The sequence below is a fragment of the Dermochelys coriacea genome, chromosome 11 (assembly GCF_009764565.3).
Source record: "Dermochelys coriacea isolate rDerCor1 chromosome 11, rDerCor1.pri.v4, whole genome shotgun sequence".
NCBI lineage: Eukaryota > Metazoa > Chordata > Testudines > Dermochelyidae > Dermochelys > Dermochelys coriacea.
The window spans coordinates 26,633,121-26,658,887 of record NC_050078.2 but is presented as its reverse complement, the minus strand read 5'-3'; the positions used below and the strand labels follow the sequence as shown (position 1 = coordinate 26,658,887).

Below are 25,767 nucleotides of genomic sequence, written 5' to 3'. Positions count from 1 at the left end.
TATTGCTCATGAAATACCACACGGATAGAGAACAAGAAAAGCTTACACCTTAAAAGGCGTTAAAGACAAGTACAGCAGAAACCTGTTTATTTGAGTTTCATTATCCAGCTCTCCGTATTAACCGAACAACTAGTGCACACACAGCAGTATGGGAAATTGACGTCACCTCCCTGGCAACACTACTGTAACCGTCCTGTCTTTTTAGCCTTGTAAAATGACTGCGACTACTAAGCGAAATCATGTAGTACTATGATTGGATGCTAAAATAGAGAGTATTAATAAAATAAATAAAGGACTGTCACTGGCAAACAACAGCCCAAGATCATAACATTGGAAAAAGCATAGTATCGCAAACTGTCAATTTTTTCCCAGCCATTATAAATATGGCTGTTGCTGTACTTACCATTGTCCTGTATACAATATTATATGTTAATTTAATACTTTATACATATTACATATTGTTATTGTTGTTAGTTACCATGAGTACTGGGGTTGCTGCAACTTAAAATGATCATGTCTGCATTTTTAAAAACTGGCACTGTTTATTAATAATGGTTTGTATTTGCTGTAAAGAAGGGGGCTATGTTTTAATGCTTGAGTTTATCATTTCTGCATTTTTAGAAACTGGTACTCTTCACTAGAAGTAACAGTTCGTGTAAGCTGCAAATAAAGATGACAACTTTTCATGGAGGGGTCAGCTAGTTTAAAAGCAATTCCGCAGCTTAAAACAACATATAGAAAGCTCTTTGTCCACTCTCCTGATTATCCAAATTTTTGATTATCTGATCTAATTGGAACCAGGGCCAGATCGGATAAATGGGGCTCTACTGTAATTATTTGATTCCTTTAAGCCCGTACTTATTGTTTTGAAGACATGAATTGTAAGTCTATAGTACTTTAAATTCCTGCTCAGACACAAGCCAATAGTTTGTCAGTGCGACAACAAATAAATAATAGCACACTACAACCCTGCCAACTTCTGTATCTTTTTATAGCTGTCTAGGTCTTCTTCCTCTAAACTCAATTTACTTCTCCTCTTTTCTCCCCTCTTCTCATATTTTACATCACTCAAAATCTCTCCCCTAGTTTTGTAAAATCTTAAATAAAGTCCAAAAAAACAGATAAAACTAACTAGTTCAAATATACATCATTTGTTATATTGTATAATAAAAGCTTTGCATATGGCAGCCAGTCTGGTTACATAGCTGGGTTTAGGGAATTCTGAAAAGCTTGCCAGCAATGACAAAATATACTGAACTTATCTGAAATAACCCTTTCCATACCAATTTGGTGCTGTGTGGGGAAAAAAAATGCTTGTCACAAATCATATAGTATTTGCTCAGAATACTTTTGATTTACTAATATGCAATGAATGATTTTGGGTGTAAATTTTAAATCTACGCTTGAAAATTCATATGGGTGTGCTGGCATTTTCAAAGATTACTAGTGTATCAGAAAATGCATACAAACTCCCAAATTACAAAGTTATAAAATTGCAAAATTCATAACCTGCATAAAATAGGAATTCAGAAACTAGGTGCTCCATTTCTGCAGATCTCCTAAGCTCCTCAGGACTGAAGCTAGGATCCTTTGTTCCTCCTAATAATTGTAAAGCAGCTCCTTCTTGTGTGGACTTTTGCAGGAGTCTAGCTTCAGCCCTGCAGAGCTGAGGTGCTCCAGAGGAATGGTGCATTAATCAGTGCAGTCCAGAGTTTTGGTTCATTAAATTTCAGAAAAAACAGTATTGCAGTATATATCATTTCTCTCTCTCTTCCTCTTTCCCCCAGGACACACATACAGACAGACATACAGTAAAATGAAGAGGCAAATTATCTGGATATAAAACACACTATAATAGTTAGAAGCTGCCACTGGGTTTTTATGCTACCACCGTCTACGCTTCCCCTTATAAGAAAGCTTAGCCTAAACTGTCATAGGTGCTACCACAGGATTTCAGAAGCCTCCTGTTGCAGGATCGAAAGATATGCATTCCATATATGCTGCAGGTTAATAACTAACAACCAAATCCTGATACAACCAAGATTCCTACTGATGTCAAGGATACTTCTGGGAGTGAAATGAGAGTCTCTTGGTAGACAAGAGGACCTCATGATTTTAATTAATTTGCAAATGAATAAGCATCTGCTTACTTTCTGTTCCTCTTCCTGGCTCGGTTGTAGGCTTCCAGACCTTCTGTTAGTGTCTTCAACTTCTCAGGCTCCACCTGAGTAAAGGTATGAACATCAAACGACATTACCCAGACCGGCAATTATTAAACGCTACTTTTGTTTTACTGCTGGACATGCAGTTGTTTACACTATGGAGACTAATTTTCACTGCATCCACAAAACGTTTTTGTTCCCACCAAAAGAAGAAAAGTAATATTTTTACAATTCCTCTGTATGCTCATACCAATAGCAATAAAATGCAAATAATCACGGCACAGTCCTAAAATATAAGAATTAGGGACTAAAATTAGAATGTTACTTTAAAAATATAATCCTTTTTTCTTCATACCATAAACAATATAAACATTGTCTTTGCCAGAGGATGTTGTGAAGGCCAAGACTGTAACAGGGTTAAAAGAAGAACTAGATAAAATCATGGAGGATAGGGCCATCAATGGCTATTAGGCAGGATGGGCAGGGATGGTGTCCTTAGCCTCTGTTTGCCAGAAGCTGGAAATGGGCAACAGGGGATGGATCACTTCATGATTACCTGTTCTGTTCACTTCCTCTGGGGCACCTGGCATTGGCCACTGTTGGAAGGCAGGATACTGGGCTAGATGGACCAGTAAGGCCATTCTTATGTTTTTACTGTTGTCAAAGTCTTACAGATCCTATTCTGACTGCACACAGAACTTCTTATTGAAGTTAGCTGTGCTTCATAACAACCTTTTATGTACTCTTATTACAATATATTTTAATATATGCCATCAACCTTTTTTAAAAAAACCTGTTACCTACCTTTCATAACTGTTGTTCTGAGATATGTGTTGCTCATGTCCATTCCATTATAGGTGTGCGCGCACCCACATGCACAGTTGTTGGAGATTTTTGCATTTGCAGTAGCCGTAGTGTTGGTTGGTCCCTCTTGAGTGCCGTGCTCATGCATCAGTATATTAGGCGGTGCTGGCCCTGCGCCCTCTCAGTTCCTTCTTGCAGGCAATTCTGACAGAGGGGCAGGAGGGCGGGTAATGGAATGGACATGAACAACACATCTTGAAGAACAAGTTACTAAAGGTAGTTAACTGTTTTTTCCTCTTCTTCGAGTGCTTGCTCATGTCAATTCCATTCTAGGTGACTCAAAAGCAGCATCCATGGAGGTGGGCTCAGAGTTCACGGTCATGCAGCTTGCAATACTGCTCTACCAAAGCCAGCATCATCTTGGACCTGCTGGTAAGCACATAATGCGATGTAAATCTGTGGATGGATGACCAGGTGGCAGCCTAGCATATGTCCTTGTGCTCTGGTTGAATGGGCAATTACAATCACCAGAGGAAGCACCTTGGCCTGGTCATAGCAGCAGCGGATACAGGCAGTAATCCAAGATAAGATTCTCTGAGTCAACACTGGATGACCTTTCATTCTCTTGGCCACTGCGACTAACAACTGCGTTGCCTTATGAAAAGGCTTGGTCCTCTCTATGTGGAAGGCTAACGCCCTTCTGATGTCCAGAGAATGCAACCTGCGATACTCCTCTGACTTATGAGGTTTAGGGAAGAAGACAGGTAAGAATATGTCCTGGCTCATATGAAACTGTGAAACAACCTTGGGTAGGAAGGTCAGGTGCCGTCGCAGTTGGACCTTTTCCTTGTAAAACACCATGTAGGGTGGCTTTGAGGTAAGTGCCCTAATCTCAGAGACCCTGTGGGCATATGTTATTGCAACCAAGAAAGTGACCTTCCAGGAGAAGAGAAGGGAGCACGAAGCCAGAAGCTCAAAGAGGGGCCCCCATGATCCATGACAGCACAAGATTCAGGTCCTACGGAGCAACAGAGTCCCTGACATGAGCGAGAGATGCTTTAGGGCCTTGAGGAACCTGGCAGTCATGTTCTGGGTGAAAATTGACTTGCCCTCGCGCAGGGGATGGAAGGCCAAAATAGCAGCCAAGTGGACCTTAACAGAAGAAAGGGACAAACCCTGGATCTTAAAATGCAGGAGATAATCCAGGATTAACTGCAGTGAGGCCTGCTCAGGTTGAATACCTTCATCCGAAGTCCAGCATATAAACCGTTTCCTTTTGCCCAGGTAGGTCGCTCTGGTTGAGGGTTTTCTGCTGCCTAGCAGGACCTGCTGGATAGTGACCGAACACTCCCACTCATCCACATTCAATCATGCGGCAGACAAGCCGTCAGGTGCAGTGCTGTCAGGTTCGGATGCAGCAGTCTGCCATGGTTCTGAGACAACAGGTCCAGCCACAGCAGTAGCTGTAATGAGGTGGCCACTGAGAGGTCCAGCAGCGTGCCGAACCAGTTCTGGTGCAGCCAAGCCGGAGCTATGAGCATTACCTTCGCTCTGTCCTGCTTGATCTTCACGAGGATTCTGTAGATTAATGGCACTGGAGGGAAGGCATACATCGGGGTCCAGACGACAGGAGTAAAGTAGTATTCAACAGGGAGCCTCTGTCAATCCCTCAAATCGAACAGAAAGCGTGGCACTTCCTGTTCTGTCTGGATGCAAACAAGTCCACCCAGGTAGTCCTCCACCTCTGGAAGGTTAGGCTGACCACCTCTGGATGGACTGACCACTCATGGCAAGACGAGAAAGTCCTGCTGAGGCGATCTGCCAAAGCGTTCCTGGCCCTGGGGAGGTGTGCGGCCATGAGATGAATCGCATGCTGAATACAGAAGTTCCAGAGCCTGAGAGCTTCTTGGCCAATGGCAGAGGACCGGTCACCACCTTGCTTGTTGATATAGAACATTGCGACGGTATTGTCCATCCGGACTTGAACCACCCTGCCTTTTATCTGAGGCAGGAAAGCTTGACGGGCCAAGCAGACTGCTCTGAGCTCTCTGAAGTTTATGTGTAAGGATCAATCGTGACCTGACCAATATCCTTGCATGCCAAGATCGCCTAGAGGGGCTCCTCACCCCAGATACAAAGCATCTGTAGGGTAACCGGGGGATGGGGCCGCGAAGGGGACTCCCTCCAACACCGATGCAGGGTCCAGCCACTAGGCGAGTGATGACAGTATGTGGTCTGGAACCTTGACAACCTGGTCTATGTTGTGTATGTTGGGGATGTAGACCGACACCAGCCATGCCTGAAGGGGCCTGAGGTGAAGCCATGTGTGCCAGACCATGTAACTGCAGGCTGCCACTTGGCCCAACAATCTGAGGCATCTGTGAGCAGTGGTTAGAGGGTGGTCTTGTATATGCAAGATGAGGTCTGTCATGGCATCGGATTGGTCTTCAGGGAGGAAGGCTCTGGCCTGAGTAGAGTCGAGGACTGCTCTTATGAACTCTGTGCGCTGCACTGGAACTCAAGTTGATTTCTTCTTATTTATCAACAGTCCTAGATCGTGACAGGTGGTGACTAGATCACAGTGCCGCCACAGCTGGTGTCAAGACTGGCCCTTGATTAGCAGTCGTTGAGGTACAGGTAAATCCGAATGCCCCGATGCTTCAGGTAAGTGGCCACTGGAGCCATGCACTTTGTAAACACACTCAAGGCTGATGAGAGACCAAAGGGCAGCTCCACGAATTGGAAATGGCGCTGGCCCAGCACAAAATGGAGGAACCGTGTGTGCTCTTAGAAAATGGAGATATGGAAATATGTGTCCTTCAAGTCGAGGGCGGCGTACCAGTCTCCTGATTCCAGGGAAGGGATGATGGAGGTCAGGAAGACTATGCAGAACCTCAACTTTTGTTAAGGCAATGCAGGTCCAGGATGGGTCCTTTTGCTTTTGGGATTAGGAAATATTGGGAGTAGAATCCTTTTCCCCTCCTATCCCGAGGGACCTTCTCTATTGCCCGCAGCCTTAGGAAGTTTTCAACCTCCTCAGTGATGAGTTGCTCGTGAAAAGGGTCCTTGAAGAGGGATGGGGAAGAGGGGTGGGAGGGAGGGGCAGTTGAGAACTGTAGGTTGTACCCTAAGGATACTGTGTTGAGCACCCAATGGTCCGATGTCACTCGTGACCATGCCGACTGGAAGGGGTGCAAGAGGTTGAGGAAAGACTAGGAAGGTGGATCCAGGTAATTGACTGGGGCACCATCCTTAGGTGCACCTTCAAAATATCTGCCTCTGGCCCCCGTGATATTTTGAGGGTCCGGGTTGAACCGGCGAGGGAGAGGACCAAGGGCATCATCGCTTAAATCCTTTGTCTTTGTCCTTTCTTCTGGAAGCATCCTGTCAGGAAGAGCCCCAGGACCTAGAAGGAGAAGGCGGAGGAGGCCAGAACTGCTTTCTGGCCTGCTGCAAAGTGTGGAGGCCCACTGGTCGCAGGGTGGTCTGGGAGTCTTTAAGGCCATGCAGCCTTGCATCCCTGAGCTCAGAGAAGAGCCCTGCGAACTCAAAGAAGAGGTCCTGGATTGCGGCCTGCATCTCTTGGGATAACTCCAAAGATTGTAGCCAAGAACTGTGCCAGCACCCAGGCAACCACTCTGGCGGCAGAGTCTCTAGGATCCCAGGCCATCTGGAGGGTGCCCCTTGCCACCGCTTTGCACTCCTCCAGGCTCACAGTGAACTAGTGGGCCAGGTTCTGTGGAAGGGCCTTCCTGAACTTTCCTGGGGAGATCCATAAATTAAAATTGTATCTGCCCAACAAGGCTTGGTGGTTGGACATCTGAAATTGTAGACTGGATATAGAATAATTCTTTCTTCCAAAGAGGTCTAGTTGTTCGGCATCTTTATTTTTCAGTGTGCCACTTACCTGTCCCTCTCGTTAACTGCGGACACAACCAGTGACCCTGCTGGTGGGTGTGTATAGAGATATTCGAACCCTCTGTTGGGAGGTAATACTTCTTTTCCGCCCTTTTGGACGTGGGCAGAATTGAAGCTGGAGTCTCCCAGAACGTTTTAGCAATCTTTTGGACCCCTGGATGGACATGCAGTGTGGATGGTATGATGTCGAACAATTCATCTGATTGCTCTGACAACTCCTCAATTTCAAGGTTTAAGTTGGCAGCCACCCTTTTAAGAAGAGCCTGGTGCGCCTTAAAGTCATTGGGGGACTGCCAGTCTGGGAGGCCTACGCCATCACTTCATCCGGCAATGAAGACTATGAGGGCATCGTACGGGGATGGGCGGCACCTGTTGTGCTGCCCCCGTGATGGACTCTGCACCGTGCTCTGAACCCGGTGCCAGAAGTGCAGGGGGTTTGTCCAAGGCGGCCAGAATGGTAGGAGTATGGAACCGGCATCATTGGTACTCCTAAGGGTACCAACATGGCCATTGAGCAGGCCACTGGCCCTGCTGCCATGCCACCGCCACGATGGTCTTGTGGGCTGCTGGAGATTCGTACCCTTTCAGTGATGGGCTGAACCTCAGCTCTGATATGAACCAGTCCCCTTCCAGTGACCACAGTGGGGCTGTGGAGGCCTGCGTCTGCCAACTAACCCTTGTCGGAGACCTATGTCTAGAGGAAGGGGATTACCACTGTAATAGACCCAGGCCAGTTGGGTACAGCAGAGTAGCAGAAGGCAGATATACTGGCCACTGGATTAACAGTTTTCTGTTCCCTGAATGACCAGAGCAGGGGCTACTCCAGGCTAATGAGAACACCCGAGTCCAAAATTAACCTGCAAAGAGTCAGGTGAGGCCATTAAACTAATGTGACCACCTGACTCGAATTAAGGCCCCTCTGATAATATAGAAGGGCTCACTCACAGGCAGAGAGAAGCCAGGGAGCCAAAGAAGAGCAAGTGCGGCTGAAGGGCTGGTTAATGAAGACACCCTCAAGTCATTGGTAAGGGAGCCCTAAGGTAAGGGAGAAGCAGGGAGAAGCAGGAGAGCTGTGCGGAAGTGGCCCAGGGAAATGTAGCAATTCTGGCAGTAAAAGGTTGGCTGCCAACATCTGCTACCACTAGTGTCCCTGGGCCGGAACTCGGAGTAGAGGGTGGGCCTGGGTCCCCCCCCCCCAACCCACCACTACAGAAACATCTCCTGGGAGGGGAAAACAGGCCCCGTCAGGACAGAAGGCTAAACTGTTTTGGCATGAGGCTGTAGGAGACTGTGGGAACACTCTCATCAACCTCCATTGCTGGCTTATTATGAAAAGGGCTCAGTAGACTGCATCCCTGGCCCTAGAGAGAGAAGGGCTATGTGGAGAGTTGCAGTGAGCCTCTGAAGCTAGCATAAACTGCCTGGAAGCGTGGGACCCACGGGGACAAGGTCGGAGCTCTGCCACACCACCTTTTCCCTTGTGCGGTACCGGGGCAGTGGAGATTGGTGCCACGTTGGTGAGCAGTCCTGCACTGGCAGGCCTAGAGAATGCCTAGGGGATAGACATCTGCACCAAGGAGATCTTAAGCGGGAGACTGGCTGGTGCCGGGAATGTGGGGACCAGTATCTCGATTCTGGCATTCTGTGCCTCAGGAAAGAGAGCGCAGTGTTGTGGACCAGGGCCTTCTAGCCGGCAATCGAGGTTGTGGGATCGGAATCCTAGGCCAAGGGGACAGGGACGAACGCCTGTGATCTGGGCATTGATGGCGCTCCCCTGCCCTTTGGGGAGGTCCCATGGCTGGCTTGCCCTTGGAATGCAGGGCCATAGCCACGTCCAGTGCCTGGTGCAGTATCTGCAGTGCCAATAGGCTCACCAGATCTTTGGCTGCCTGGGCCGTCTTGGGAGACAAAGGTCCCTGTTGGAGCTGGGATTCCCTACCGCTCCTGGGATTTGGAAGCAGATCCCTGGCTGGGCCAGGGGGTCTGACCATAGCGGTACTCCCCTCTAGCTCCAGAGTGGGCACATGACCTGAACTAGGTCCTTTGCCCAGGTCCTCCTTCCCCTCCGTGGATGGTGCCAGGGAACCCTTCTTCTGCTGCTTCTTGGGCACCAGCAGGGGAAACAGTGCTGGGAGGATCCCGGTGCCGGTGGGGTGCTGCACACTCATGCTGAGAGTAGAGTCCAGTTCGTAGGGCTCTGATGCCAGGCAGGTGTCCCTCTCGTTCTGGGTTCTGGAACAAAAGTTTTTGCAAATCCTGCACTTGTCCTTTACACGGGATTCCCCCAAGCACTTCAAACAGCTGCTGTGGGGGTCATTGATAGGCATTGGCCTGTTGCATGACAAACACGGCTTGAAGCCCAGGGTGAAGTCTCAGCCGTGACTCTAGCTACTAAACCAACAACTAACACTTACTTAAATTGACTAAGTACCTAAGAACTATATACAAAGGGAATAACAACCAGCTCTTAATGCTCTTGCAATGCAAAACAAGGTGCTCCAACCAACTGTCATGGACAGTAAGAAGGACCTAGAGGGCATAGGGCAGGCGTGCCTAATATACTGATGCATGAATGCGGAACTCAAGAGGGCGCCACAGTTGAGCCTACAGATACCGCTAAGGCAAAAATCTCCAACAACTGTGCACGTTGGAGCGCGCACACCTAGAATGGAATCAACATGAGCAAGCACTCAAAGAATTTTATATTACTTCATACTCTAATATATTTAAACTTAAATTTAAGTTCCCAAGGCCCCATTTCAGAAAAGTAGTGAAGCACATGTTCAAGTCTAATCCTATTTAACAAATCACTTAAACATGTGCTTAATTTTAAGCATATGCTTAAGTCCCTTTAAAGTCAATGGAACTTAAGTGCTTTGCTGAAAGAAAGGTGCTGAAAGAATAATCATGAAAAAAAAAATATATCTGCACTACTGCTTAAAGAAACCCCACCAGGCCAAACACTAGCTTTGGTAATGCACATACAACTATCAGTAAAATCAACTGAAATTATGTATTCATAGCCCACTATTGAATTTAAACCACTGGATATAAAATTTTACCACTTCCCAGGTACTAACAATATTTGAAATAAAATACTACTACTGCTACTCATTTTCTAGAGCTGCACATTTTCAAATGATATCAAAACATTAACCATTTAAGCTTCACTTTTGATTAGCAAAACAGCTTTGAGCTTAGTTTAATTTACAAAAGCACATTTCAAACATTTAAAAAAAATCTAACATTCATTCTCTTATCTTTATTAATAGTTTTGTTTGTATTTCTTAATTTTTATCTGTCCCTTGCTTAACAAGAGCTTTTTGTAAAGTTTGTTGCATTAATGATAAATATAAAAGATTTTATGAATGCATAAAGCATAATAAACCATTAAACAGAAATTAAGCACTGATATAAACGATATGAAAGATCTTGAATAAATTTGTTCTGAAAATTCAAAATTTTCCTCCCAAAACAACTTAACTGAATCAGTAAAATAATTTAAATGCACTATGAAGCTGATTTTCAGGAGTGCTAAGCTGAAGTTAATGGATGCTGCAAGGTTCTCACCACCATAAGGCCAAATGTGATATATTTTTAATCCAAGTGTAACATTTCTTTAGCTTATATATCTAAAAATGAAATCTGGGGATATAGCAGATCCAGAACTTGACAAGATAAGAACCTTTATGGTGAGGTTTGCACATCGGGATCTCATTTCCATGAAGCAAGACTAAATTGTACAATAGGCTAGACTTTGGACACTTTCAAATAATTAAACAAAAAAAGTTTGTTGTTTTTTCTTTTACTTTACAACCCTCAAGTTGCTTTTTCTTTTAGTATAAGACTGATGTTCCATCAGGAAATTGCTCAAGAGAATTCCTTTTACAATCTAACTTTATAATAGTATACATTTCTATATAAACACATACAAATTACTTAATTTTAGCTTGAGACATCAAAGAACTAACTCCCTAGAGCTGTGAGCAAAAATATTTCTCAGGATGTGCTACTGCAAAAGGTATAAAATACTTGCTAGTGAAAAAACAACTCCAGCAACACCAAAGAGGCTAACATACAAGTACTATATTTATAATGTTTCATAATGCTAATGGAAACAATGTTACTAAATATGAAGTTAACTGGAGATCAAATTAACCATTTCAATCTTAATTAATTTTATAACACATTTGAAGAATTGCTATCTAAAAAAAGCTGGCATTTTTCAGATTTAACAGAATTACAGGGTAATACTGTATTTTGTCTGAGCCTTCATCTCCTAAACTTTACTAAATTAAAGAGGAAAGAATGAAATGCTGAGAGATATAGTATCTGTACCCAGGATATACTAAACAGTTAGGTATACACAACCTTCTGAGAACTGTATGCCTTATGTCTCCCAGCATAAATGTAAACGACTTTAATGGTAAGCTATTTTATTATTAAGCACTATTATTCAGTTTAGTGATTTACCTGAACATGTACTGAATAGTAATAGATCTTGTACTAAATAGTTAATTGGAATTAACTCCTTAGTGAGGGATTTTCTTCCTGGTAAATATTATAACGTGAAATCTATTAGTATTTACTTTTGGGAAGAACAGTTAATATCAACATATGGTCAACTTAACATCGTATTAAAGAAAAAATTATGTTTAGTGAGGAAAGAAAGTTATTAGTGTCAGACACCATTACCCTGAAATTACCATTTACATTAGTAAACAGTATGTACAAACTTTTCAGAAGTACTGAGAAATTACATCTATTGACTGCAGTTGGAGCTGGGAGAGCTCAGCCCCTCTAAAAATCAAGCATTCTATACATCTGTGGGAAAATATTTATGACAGCATAACAGCAGGTTAAACAGTTTTGTACAAAGCTTTTACGATACTCAGTAAACTGAATTTCCTCAAAAGTTCCAATAAATAGCATTTAAAAACCTCTGCTTTTTGAAACTGCAAACATTTCACTGTCAGATAGTTATTAGCTAAGAACTTGAAAGTAATCTGAAAGAGAATAAGTTATGGTAGTATTTAAGTAATAAGGCACTTAAGACAGGTTGATTGTTACCATGGTATGTTGGCATAGACGATTACACAGAAATTCAAATTTTGAAACACTTCGTTGGACTCTATGTTTTTATATTCTATGTTTTTATATTAGATCTGGCCCACTCCAATTAACTATTTGGTTGATTACATCCTGCCTTAGTCAAACTCAGGTCAGAAACACTAATCTAGAGCCTAGAGAGACAAGGTGGGTGAGGTAATGTTTTTTATTGGACCAACTTCTGTTGGTGAGAGATAAAACTTTTGAGCTTGTCTAGAGTCTAAGCAGCTAAGAGTCTTAACACAGTCAACCATCTTCATTCTGTAGTAACGTCAATATCTGAAATTCAATTCTGGATTTCTTCAAATCACTACCATAGGGCTACCTATTGTTTATACCCTGTCTCTTAGGTGGAAAGTGGGTGATTTTCTAGATTCATACAGTTTTAGATCCCACAAGCTGTTTTGTTTTTACCATCCTGCTCTGAAAATCATCTTTCCTGTTTAGGTCTGGAATGACCCACTTTGACATTCCTCATCACTGCCCTTTAACTATTTAGTGAAAACCACACCCTCCTGTTACTGGCTGTGCATGCAGCTTACACCATGCTCCAGGCCTTATTGGGTTTGAGAGAAAAAGTCAGAATTGAGAATCAAACTCTGCTGTGCACCAGTGCAGGAACTGTATTAGCAGTGGCTCAGGACCTACTGCAGGACAGGCCCAACAAAGAAAATAACAGAACACCACTAGCCATCACCTTCAGCCCCCAACTAAAACCTCTCCAATGCATCATCAAGGATCTACAACCTATCCTGAAGGACGACCCATCACTCTCACAGATCTTGGGAGACAGGCCAGTCCTTGCTTACAGACAGCCCACCAATTTGAAGCAAATACTCTCCAGCAACCACACACCACACAACAGAACCACTAACCCAGGAACCTATCCTTGCAACAAAGCCCGTTGCCAACTCTGTCCACATATCTATTCAGGGGATACCATCATAGGGCCTAATCACATCAGCCACACTATCAGAGGCTCGTTCACCTGCGCATCTACCAATGTGATATATGCCATCATGTGCCAGCAATGCCCCTCTGCCATGTACATTGGCCAAACTGAACAGTCTCTACGTAAAAGAATGAATGGACACAAATCAGACGTCAAGAATTATAACATTCAAAAACCAGTTGGAGAACACTTCAATCTCTCTGGTCACTCGATCACAGACCTAAGAGCGGCTATCCTTCAACAAAAAAGCTTCAAAAACAGACTCCAACGAGAGACTGCTGAATTGGAATTAATTTGCAAACTGGATACAATTAACTTAGGCTTGAATAGAGACTGGGAATGGATGAGTCATTACACAAAGTAAAACTATTTCCCCATGTTATTTCTCCCCCCCATCCCACCCCCCACTGTTCCTCTGATATTCTTGTTAACTGCTGGAAATAGCCTACCTTGCTTGTCACCATGAAAGGTTTTCCTCCTTTCCCCCCCCTGCTGCTGGTGATGGCTTATCTTAAGTGATCACTCTCCTTACAGTGTGTATGATAAACCCATTGTTTCATGTTCTCTGTGTGTGTGTATATAAATCTCTCCTCTGTTTTTTCCACCAAATGCATCCGATGAAGTGAGCTGTAGCTCATGAAAGCTTATGCTCTAATAAATTTGTTAGTCTCTAAGGTGCCACAAGTACTCCTTTTCTTTTTGCGAATACAGACTAACACGGTTGCTACTCTGAAACCTGGGATGGTACTGTAATTCTTTTTTTAAAAGATCAAATTCAATATTTCACGCCCACCCTGCCTTCCCAAGCTCTATAACGAGTCTTCCATGATGCAAATCATCATATGATAGAATAATGGTGTGTGAGCCTGGCCACAATAGTTCTTTCCAGAACAATGGATTTCCTGTGTACGAGAATGACCTATTCTGGCAGTTGCTTCAGTAACCCCATATTGCAAAGCAGCTTCTTGCTGCCTTACTGATGTTACTCATCAGGTGTAAAGAAAAGTTTTAAATTGTATATTCAAGCCTATTTACACCATCAATGCAACATGAGACAGCCAGCAGCATTATCTTTTCAGGTGGATTTCTCAGAAAAGCTTTTTCTCTTTTCTCACTTTCATCCTTATTCTGCTGACATCTTCTTTTTACTTTCCACTTCCCTTGTTTTTCTCAGACACTAGTAACCTAATCTACATGATCATTCCTTGTTTCCTCCATCTGGATTCTAGATGGTTTTGCTGTTCCCACTGCACTTTCTTCGGTTTGCTCCTTAATTTTCCAAATGCCCAAAACAAAAGAGAAAACTTTGGTTAACATTCCTTCTTTCCTGATAGAGGAACACCATCCAAAAGCTTTCAGTTGCTATTTGAATAGAAAAAGATGAAAAAAATTCAACTCCATATGTATTCCCTTAAAAGTAGTAAAATGCTGTTATAAATTGAAGTAAAGTCAAACAGACACTTTCTACGTAATATACAACAGAACTCTTAACATAGCAAAACTATTGCCATAGTTTTGTATATAACTATACATATATATATATATATATATAACAAAGTGTATAAAGATAATTTAAAAGTTCCTCATACAATAAATTTTCAAAACTACTAATAGGGAACCATATTAAGAGTTCTATCATTCCAGGGTTTCTTGGTACACATCATTCCTGAAGATCTTTTGCATTGCAGAATGAGTTGACTTTGCTGGCTTCATAGTAAACTGCCAAAACATTCAAAATATGTGGCTGTGCAGCAGCTTATAGGAGTGGTTGGTCATATGCACAAGAGAATGAGAAATGCCATTATGAACATCAGAGTTCCTCTCTATTTTCAACCAGAAATGGGACTATGTATGTCATTTTTCTATTTAAGTCATCTCTTCTGTCTTTCACATTCCTCTACTCTCCAGTATTCAATCTCAATCCCTATCCTGGTAACTGCCATTCACACCATCTTTCCAACTGGGGAGGCTAAATACATAATATCCTTCTGAAAGATGGAGGGCCTTCTGATCCAAAGCTCCTTTAGTCAGTCACAGTGCTTGTTGATGAACAGCGGGACAGACTCTCTCTTACCAGGGATATGAGCTGCCTTTAGAACATTCTGGGAGCAGCAACATTTTGAACTACAAAGAAACAGTTTAGAAGGTATTCAGCAACATATGTAATTTTCATTAATTTTGTTTCGGCTTCTGCATACATTAAATTTCAAGTCAATTAATATAATATTGTGCAATAAAGTAAAAAAAACAACAAAACAAAACCCTAAGAAAAACAAAATGAAAGTACTAAGGCCTGCATAAAAACAAATATACTTTTGGTAGATAAGAAATTAGCTTTTGATATTGTTCAGTTAATTGATGCAGTACTCTTAAGGAATGCAACTGATGATCTATAGATCTTCTCTGTTGTTTATAAAGGGTACAAAGAGCAATTTCTTAAAAATTTACTGAAACAATCTTACAAAGAGGGACACAATTATTGCTGTGAAGTTATCAGATAAATAAATAGTTGACATAAATGCATTTTGAAAAATTTGTTCTTTAGTACTATATCGTTCATAAAGGTATTGAGTGGCACCACAACAGAATTCTGATGGACTGTACCATACTCTCCTCTCCCTCATTTCACACTTATTTTTTCCTTTTCTTTTGAAGTATGTGGTCAACAGTATTTGAAAAATTAGGCCTACATTTTTAAAAGGGGATCTAAGTGATTTTGGGATCTAACTTTGTAGCTGAAGTAGTTCTTATTTATGGAATTACAATTGTTAAAACAAGTTCATTTATTTGAAGTATATCTCTTGTTCTGAAGATCAGCATGCATCTCTTCAAAACCTAGGTGGGGAGTAGAGAACGATGAACAAGCCATCTGAAGAATGAGAAGCTTTGGCTGAAACCATGCTAGCCAAACCATCCCAGACAATTTATAACAGTTTCATAACACGCCTATTACAGTTTGAGGGGAAAAATCCATGTACAATCTGGTTAGAGAAATCCTACTAGAAGTAGGATCAACTGTGCTTAAATATGATAATTTCTATCATGGTTTCAACTGAAGCAAATTAGATGGGGGCATGAAAATAGATAATAATTTTTGGATTAATTTCTTCATGTCAGAAATTAAAAATTCTTTACCTAGATTTTAATATGTTAATTTAAAGATACTAGCAATATTTCCTGAATGAATGTTTAGTAAAATATTTTTTATTATATAATGAGAGAGAGAGTGTGTGTGTGTGTGTGTGTGTGTGTGTGTGTGTGTGTGTGTGTGGAGGCCTAACAGATGGGTCAATACTCTGATTACTGTGGCCTCAATTAGTTTCCCCGGCGATGGTTGATTGAGGGAATGAGGAGGAATTAGCTAATCAGACAGAGGGGTTGGTGGGTGAGTTCAGGAACTAACTAGCCCATCAGCATAATAGCTTGATAAAAGAAATGAAGGATCAGAGGAGGGAGGACAAGGCTAGCTGAGCCCAGACTGAAGGAGTTCCCAAGGAAGGGAGATCCCTTTTCCTCCCAGGGCCCTGATGAACAGGGGCTGAAGGCAACCGGGTCATAGATATTAGAATTGCTGTACTACGTCTACAAGTGCTGGTGGAGAGGACTTGAATAAATTATACAGAATGGACACTAAAAGAAGGGAGTCTGAGTGGTTTCTGCAGTGGTTCAGGACAGGGAGGGGCATACAGTATGAAATACTTTTGTATTTATGAGGACTACAGAAAAACAAAAAGTTTTGCAAACAGTAGAAAATAAGGATTGAAATAGTTTCCTCAATAAAACAGAATACACTGTTAAGTCATTGGTAATGATAAGAATTCCCTGCCAACACCTTGTGCAAGGGGACATAAAACTCCAGCACAAAGGAGCAAACTAAAACCACTATCACTAGAAAAGGACCTTTCATGTTCTGCTGTGCAGGCCAAATTTTTTTTAATAGTTTTTCTGCTTCATACTAAAAATATCAGTTGGACAAGTCAGAGATAGGACGAAACTGTTTTAACTTATTTCAAATTCCTTATTTTGGTTAGATCAGCTTTACATTTTGCAATTTCTGCCATTTCTAGATACCCACTCATGCCTTGCACATCAAGTCAGTAACCTTAGGCACAGCCAGAAGTTCAGAAGGCTACAAATCATAAGTTAAACAATAGTGCATTAAAGCAAAATATTTTTTGTATAATAAAAGTCTTATGTGAACAAGTGAGTTAGCAGGACGTAATTGAGGCCAGAATACAGCCTAATGTGTTTCCTTATGGGAGTTGTATAAGTTTCTCATTGTGCAACTATAACAACATTTTTAGTGAAATAAATAGTTTCATAAACTATCCTCATGAACCAGGAATCAAAAGCCCATTAGTACTGCAATTCATACCATTAAAATAAGAACAGAACCCAAAAATAAATATTAGACCAAGATAATTCTTTGACTATATATACATATATATATATACACAAAATATATATGCGTGTGTATATATACCTTCCCCTCCTCAGTGTTTTGTTGACATGAATTGTGAACGTCTTCTTCTCTTACTAATTTTCCAGGCCATGAAGTCAGTCCTTTTATTTGGCCCCAGACCAAGTCGCCAACATTAAACGTCCTCGGCCTGTAATGTATCAACTCATTTGAAGAAGGGGACTCTGGATTCCTTAGGTCATCTTCACTGCTGATACTTTTAGCATCTGAAGGGCTAGGCACGCACCCATTAATGCTTTTGGCATTAAAGTCTCCATTATAATGGATATAGTCTTTAACTAGAGAACTTTCCAAACTATTTGAGGAACTTGGAGATTGCTCCTCCATGACTAGGTCTTGTTTAGAAGTGTTCAGCAACTCTCCAAACCCTCTACTTTGTTGAAGCCTATTTCCATTTATGTGTGCACATGTTTCCACAGTGTTCTCCAGTCTCTCTTTAAAACTCATCATAGTTCTTTTGTAACTGTTATACCTGAAATTCTCCTCCAACATTTTATCACTTTGACAGTTTCTCTGTGGTAACAGTATCTGATGCTGCTCACCATGTAACAATGGCAGTGTGGAGACGTTATTGGGCCTTTCATGGCAAGGACTGCTGTGGACATGGGTTGAATGGTCTAAAAAGTCCTCACACTTCCACCTATTTATCTCTCCTCCAGGGTTTTGCTCCTCTTCCCACTGTTTTCTGGATGTGTTGCAACCTGCTGATTTGTAATATTCAAATCCATCCCCTTCACTTGAATTTTTACTATGTTCTGAATTCTTCAGGATTCGTGTCCCTCTAGCGTTTCTTATCCTACCGTCGTGATCAGAAACACCAATGTTTCTTCCATGGATTACTGCACTGACAGCACTAGAAAGATTTAATGGGTCACCAATTGAGGCTGTGAAGGCACTCATGGCACTCAGAGCTGGAATGGGACTCATTTGTGTTGTACTGCTAACTGCAGTGGTGATTACGACTTGCATTCCTTTGCTTGCAGCATCTACGACTGCTTTATAGATAGCATCGACTGAAGAATCACCCTGAGCAGCTACACTGAGGCCATCCTTTGCCTCTTGTCCTAGAGTTGGTTCAATCCTTTGCGGCAAATCACAAGATGTATCTTGAAAAGGAGGAAGGGTAGTGCTGGAACTCTCAGGAACTGAAGTTATCCCCATTTGAGTGATCATTCTTTTGTTTAAAAGAGCAGCATCTTCCTGCATTCTCACCTTAAAAATAGGAAGGAAAAATTATAGAAATTTATGTTTTCATTAATGCTATATTTCAGAAGACACATTAATTTAATTTAGTAACTGTGATGGTTACACATCAATGACACATTTTGTCATGGTTGTACATAAGCAGAGGTCTACTTAAATTGTGGAGAAATCACACGTTTTTCACTGATTGGCATAAAAAGCAAATTTCGCAGATGGGTGCATACAGTATATTCCAATCTGCCTTCCCTACAGCTGCTGCTGGCAGTGGCACTGCCTTCAGAGCTGGGTGCCTGGCCAGCCGTCTCTGCTGTCCAGCCATCCAGCTCTGAAGGCAACACAGAAGTAAGGGTGGCAATATCGCGACCGCCCTCACAATAGCCAGATTTCACGGTCTGTAACTTATTTTTCATGGCTGTGAATTTGGTAGGGCCCTATACATAAGTAACAAAGATTGTCACTCAATGAAGAGAATCAGAAAATGAAAAGGCAACTCAACACATAAAATAATATGCATATGAACACAAACTAGCTTTCACACTTTGTTCAAAAAGACAAAGCTTTGTAATAACAGGTGGTATTTGAGACGATAAAACTTTCAAATCTCTTCTGTTGTAGCCGCATTTCCACCCCCTTTCTGAGTCCCTCTCCTTTTCTGAATGAAGTCCAAGATCCTCATTCTTACATTCAAAGTCCTAAACAACTTAATCCATGCTTATATCATTGTACCCAAATCTATTTCCTCCTATTCTTCCCTCAGTCTCTACTTTCCTCCCCAGTTTCACTCCTAAGCGCTCTTTTGTCTCTACCCACTCTCTGCTTTGTATTTTCTTTGATGCAACCCATAGGCTTGAAATTGCCTCCTATTTGTCATGTGCAAGTGACCTACCTTTCCCTTCTTATACACTTCTTTTGGGAAGTCTTGCCACTTTTAATCCTCATCAACCAGGTCTCCGACCCTTTGCATTGTAGCTATTTCATGCATTGTCTATTATAAACTAAATTACATTTTGAGGAACCTTGTATATTATGTTTGTATTTGTCATGTACGTGTCATGAGAGTGAAGTAAAGATAATAAGCAATATTAATACTTGTGAAAGTCTGAATAGAAAAGATTCTTTAACTAGTGAAGCCTAATATTTGTAACTACTGCTTTAAATACTTAGCATTACTAAACCCTTACATAATTCAGGACACGGAGAGAAAATATGAAGATACAGCTAATGTAACTCACATAATTAAAAAACTGAGAAGGGGTTAATAGGCAGTAAGATTACTGTGATTTTGCAAACACAGGGAAATTTCTAGTTGTCTAGACTGACAAAATGATATGTTGTCTTTTTCCTTCTTAAAGAATAAAAGCTTTTCTGGCACTATCACCTGCATTTCTGCAGCCTTCATGTTCTCAGTTCTGCAGCACTATAATAACCTTAAATACATACTGTAACTCTATTTTTGTTCTCTATCTCAGTTGATACTTTCACTGTCATTCTATTACTTTCATATTTGAATGTACATTATCAACAGAATTGTCTGTTTGGATGGAAATGTGAAAGGGAGATACCATTTTTTCAAAATTTTTATTATATGCCTGTCCTTAATCACTATGGACCTGATCCAACATCCCCTAAATCAATGGTAGTCCTTCCATTTACTTTAATGAGCACTATTAGAAAAAGTCAGTTACTCACAATCACCTCCTATTTCCTATTAACTGACAACTATGTTAACTTTTTACCATTCAGTCTCTACAATTTATTCTCAACCAGTAGTTTATGATCACACTTCAAAAGCGAACTAAAACTCCTGAAAGTTCATAACAGCTGTTAATAGATGCACATCATAAGGAGTTCTAGTAAAATAAAAATGACACTAAACTTATAAGTAAAAGATATATAATTTCAGTAACGTGTTTCTGATTTGCAAATACAAAATCCATACTAAAAAAGTGCAACCAACTGCAATAAAACAGATTGTTTTAAACATTCAATGAAAAAGCAGAATACAGATACCAATTCTATTACAATTTTTTTAATTCACTCAATATTGATTTCAGTGTGCTTTCTACCTGAAAATTTTGAAACAGACAAGCCATGGGGTTTGGGTTGTTAGCTGGTCCAGGAATTGTGGGTTGCCCTTGAAACCCCTGGAGATTCTGGTACCCCTGGAGAAGCTGATGTTGCTGTTGATTTGAAGAAAACATCTGATTGTTGTTCAACAGTGACTGGAGATGAGTCAGTTGATGGTTATTCAAAGTAGTGTTTATTGACGACATGTCACCTGCAATTCCAAACATATGGTAAAGTAAGTCAGCATAGTTTTCAAGAGTCCGCGAGAGTTTCCTTGAGTCATATTTTAACTGAATGGTAAACAAATACTGACACTCTCTGTACAACAAAACTTCTGTACCACAATCTCAAGGAACGTCTCCTACTATTTATTCCTTCATTTCTTCAGCATTCTTTCTTTCAGATTACATCTATATGTGGACTCTTTCTAAAAGATTCTGACATGACTGTCCTTTATTCTGGAATGGCACAGAGCCAGGTACAAGAGAATGAGCATCAGTGGTATTCATTTTCTTGGAAATCCATTCTTAACTTCCAAAGAGTGACTGCTTTATACCATACCAACACCTTCCCCTCCCCCAACCTTTTGGTAACTATCACACCACTGTTTGACCTGACTACAAAACGATCCAAGGCCTCTTGAACACAAAAATACACTGGCTAACTCTACTAGTTTTCTCTTTTCTAGATACAGGAGAAAAATATCATAAGAAAAACAAGCTATATTAAAAAAAATCTGCATTTTGTATCAAAAGAAAAACCTCTTATGTAAATTAAAATGTAAAAGAACAATATCACAAACAATAGGAAAACAAATACTTTGAGGCCCTTGATCCTATGATATTATCAAATAAAAGAAGCCTGAAATGGATTTTGCACTTGAGTTAACACAAACTAATGTTTTTCCTAAATTTTATGCTTGTGGAATCAGCTGATGAAAATCAGACATTTTATTTTAGAAAAAAAAATTAATCTTAATTCAATAACTATCCTCATGCTAAATTAAATTATATTGTAAAAGTAGGGCTGAGTTCACAGTAACAATCTTGTAGCTTGACATAAGTAACAAAGCTGCAATGCTTTCCAGCTCTTTGACACAATATTTTGGTCATCCTACTGGTATAGTTATTTGCTTATTGAGTCCAAACAGCACAGAACACAAAATATATGACATGTTCTGGGTAAATTCATCAAAGGACTAGAGACTTAGGAGAATTGTTTAGGCTTAAGATTTCATCAGATATGTAAGGGCTTGTCAGGTGTGATACCCTCAGTTTCAAAACTACAACGAAGAAACGAAAAACAAAGAAATATGAGAACAGAAATGTACAATCAAGGCCTAGAAAGGGCAACCTATTTCACTGAACTTGTGCAAGGCTTTACTTCGAGTGCTTTATAGGACATGTGCTATGGTTTTGGCATATTTTTGATTTAAATGGAAAAAATGCACTTGGCCATTTTTCATCGACTGCACAGCTACTCATACTAACCCTGTGATGCCACATATATTTGAAATAAAACACTGCATCCCAAAGATGCACCTGTGCTTTTATTACATGAAAAATAAAAGGAGTACAATTTGCCTGACTGAATTTAAGTGTGTGTAGTAGGTTTGGTGGCATCAGAATGAGGGAATGGAAAATAAAATTATATCCAAAAACAGTATTAAATGTTGCTGAATTTTTAAAAATTGCTATTTAAAATTTCTGACAGTAAAGGTTGTTTTTCTCTAGAAGTATTCAATGACCTGTGACATACAAAACCCTTTTTATAAATAGTGCAATGAAATGGAGTCTTTAATAATAGAAAATAGAATCAGAAACTCTCCCCCCAACCGTTTTTTTTTAAATCTGTGAAAAAATTTAACTTACCAAGCAGACCTGTCCCCAGTAGAGGGTTAAGTAGCTGTGGCACCACAGAGTTATTGTTGAGTTTAGCTGGACCAGATGTATTCCCAGCATTATTAGATATGTTCAGCAATGTTTCTGCCATTGACACCACTGCTGTCCCACCAAGTGTTGAGACAGACAGTGCTGTCACTGCTGATGATGTAGTGGTTGTGGTAGTGGTTGCCTGGGAGGAGGTTGCTATGGATATCTCTGGATGATTAGCAGTGTTGCCCGATGCGGAGTTCAGGACACCTCCCAACAGCTGGGGATTTAAGGCCATTAATCCTGAGGCCCCAGTGACAGCTGGGAGGAGCAAGGGGTTAGAAGTAGTGTCAGTGCCTGTAAAGCTTGGTATAGGGTTCCCCAGGGGGTTGGTTAAAAGGGTCTCTGCTCTGTTGCTGTCTGACTGATTGCTTGGCAAATGGTCTGGTGGGGCTGTCATCTGTGTTACTGAGGGTAAAGGGTTATTTTGCTGTTGTAAAAAATCTGAGATGGTCAAATTGAAAGATGATAGGGGAAGCATGGCAGCTGCTTGGGCTTGATTCTGAAGTAGGGCAGCTAGAAGCTGAAAATGAGCAGGTTGTAATACCTGCCCATCCATGTCACTGGAGAGAAAAGCTAGCGCAGCATTTACACTTGGGTTGAGTAAACCTAAAGGGTTGAGTATGACTTCAGACTTGCCTTCTCCTGCTGAAGGCTGTAGTATATTTAATAGATTCTGGTTTAAGAGATGTTGTTGATTCACTGGCAAAGAGATAGGTAGAGAATTGAGAAGGTTTGGATTCAAAGAATGCGGAAGATTGTTGTTTGAAGAGCAGTTCTGTGGAAAGTGAAGTGTGTGTTCATGGCCAACAAAAGGGAAATCACTCCCAATGGGCAGCTGGCTCGGAAGTGGGTTTGCAGCTGCAGTAGTGACTATAACACCATCTTGAAGAACGGATGTTGTCTTTGTGATGGCTGGTTGGCTGGTTCCAGCTATGGCTATGGAAGATGATGGTCCTGAACCCCCTGTAACACAAAACAATACATATATTAATAATGTCTATTGAAGGACAAATATTATCATCACTGCAACGATAATCAGACTCATCCAAATTTAACTATATTCAACACTCAGATGAAGAAAATTCAAACAGCATGATTTTAACATTTTTTTAATAAGAAAGAATTTGCAATGAATTATTTCTGATATTACACAGAAATGCCATTGCCACATCACAACTGGAATCCTGCTTAAATGAAAAATTTACGCTTCTTTTCAAACTCCTTCAGCAGAGAATTGTATAAGAGGATTTCTTTTTTTTATTAAATATATTTTGGATTTGTCTAGGACTGAAAACCACCTATCTGTTATTATGTTCAGTCTTGAACCCACACCACATCCACTGCTAAAATGATCAGCAACGGCCTTAAAACCTAATGGTAAAGATTAGATCCATGAATCCTGGCTCCTAGTTTCCTGATTCTATTCCCAACTCTGCCACTATATTACTTTTTCCATCTGTAAAACGATCAGAACATTTCCCATCGCACAGTATGTTTTGTGAATTATTGTTTGTAAAACATCATTTCTATCATCTTTGGAGGAAAGCATAATTATTATTATTAGTGTGTAATTTAACTGGCAAGCTCCAGAAAACATTAAAGACAAATACAAGTTGCCAAGGAAAACAACAGAAGTTTTCTGGAAGAAAAAGGTAAGGTCATTTCGGTGGCCTGGATGGATCCTTTGCTTGGAGTGGCAGAGAAGTCCAAAGCTTCCCTGCTGAGTGGATTTACAATAAAGGCTATTTATTCAAGACTGGTTATTCTTTTTCTGTTTCTGCATATCTGTCTATCATCTTTAAACAATGTTGGACTACACAAATTACCTGTTTTCCCCTCTGAAGGAGATTTCTTGTTTGAATTGACAGTAGTTGTATGCAAAAGGTGTGTGTCAGAGGAGCAGGAGAAATAAAACAGAATGTAACCACCTTCAAACCATACTTTTCAGCCTTATATGGTGACCAAAGAGATGCCCTTGGTCTCGGAAAACATAAATAGTAAAAATACAGATGAATTTTATAGCAGAAAAAACTATTTATTTTATCTTCTATTAAAAAGCTGCAGCAAATTCCATTGCGTAGCCCGCTGATCAGATAAAAATCAGAGCGCATCAATTATAATTTAGCAAAACTCCAGAAACAAATACTACTGGAAACTGGGAGTTCAACTACCTTCAGAGAATTGTTAAAGACAGAATCCAATTTTTTATCTGACAACTCACAATACCATCATTCAAGAAGTGTAAAGTATTGAGAGCTAAACATTACATACAGTTATATATATTACATGAGATGTCAACTGTTGAGCTCCTTGGGCCAAGGATCATGCCTTCTTTTCTGGGAAGCAACTACAATATTATGGCACAATAACTAAATAAATAAAATATTGCAGCTGAAGTTGACAGAAATCAAGTTAGTAATCATAAGAACAGGATTTCACAAGCTCCCTGGGCTAGCATGTTAGTGGACTGGTATAAATGCTTTTATGACTAGTAAATTTCTCCAGGTGGCAGTCTAGAACCCATGACAAAATAGTAAAACAAAAGACAAACTGTCCCTCTCCACATGTAGAGTACACAGGAATTAATATGTGGTCTGGAAATATATATTCAGAGTGGTAGGCAACTTCCCCAAAAAAGCTAATTAAAAAGTGAAAATAAAACAAGTTCATAAGGAACCTTTCAAACACTGACATGACAAGGGTAGTGAGTGGCAACTGAATGACATGTAAGAGAATGAGAATTACAAGTATGTCAAGTAAGTTTGTTTTCTGTCAAGATAATTCTCCTATTGGATACAGACTGAAAGTCTCTGAAACAAAATGTCATAAAAAAATCTCTCTCTCTCTTTTTTACACACACACACACACACACACACACACACACACACACACACACACACACACACACACACACACACACACACACTTTCTCTCTCTCTCTCTCTCTCTCTCTGCATGGAAAATGACCACATCAACATAATGGAATGGTATGTTAGAGGTTTGGGGTTTTTCTCTTTTTAATACGAGTTTGGGATGGTCAGATTGGCTCCAAAAGGCAACAACATGCATGAAATGTGTAATTCATCCCAAATGAGAGGGATTAATAATTTAGAAATAATTTTAGCATTTTATTGACAC

General features: G+C 40.7%; 1 protein-coding gene across 11 annotated transcripts in view; it reads right to left on the bottom strand.

The window, feature by feature from the left end:
• Positions 1-25,767, bottom strand: part of MBD5 (methyl-CpG binding domain protein 5) — a 184,491-nt gene that overhangs the window by 27,726 nt on the left and 130,998 nt on the right. For 7 of the 11 annotated variants that reach the window (XM_043505101.1, XM_043505097.1, XM_043505099.1 and 4 more), the window contains 4 exons: positions 22,567-23,592; positions 20,695-20,906; positions 17,429-18,637; positions 2,151-2,224 (listed from right to left, as the gene is read on the bottom strand). In XM_043505101.1, coding sequence (XP_043361036.1) covers positions 2,151-2,224; positions 17,429-18,637; positions 20,695-20,906; positions 22,567-23,592 — 2,521 coding nt within the window. Of the gene's footprint in view, positions 1-2,150; positions 2,225-15,019; positions 15,070-17,428; positions 18,638-20,694; positions 20,907-22,566; positions 23,593-25,767 lie in introns of all 11 variants that reach the window. The other 4 variants (XM_038421660.2, XM_038421661.2, XR_006277933.1 and 1 more) reach the window with 3 other exon arrangements.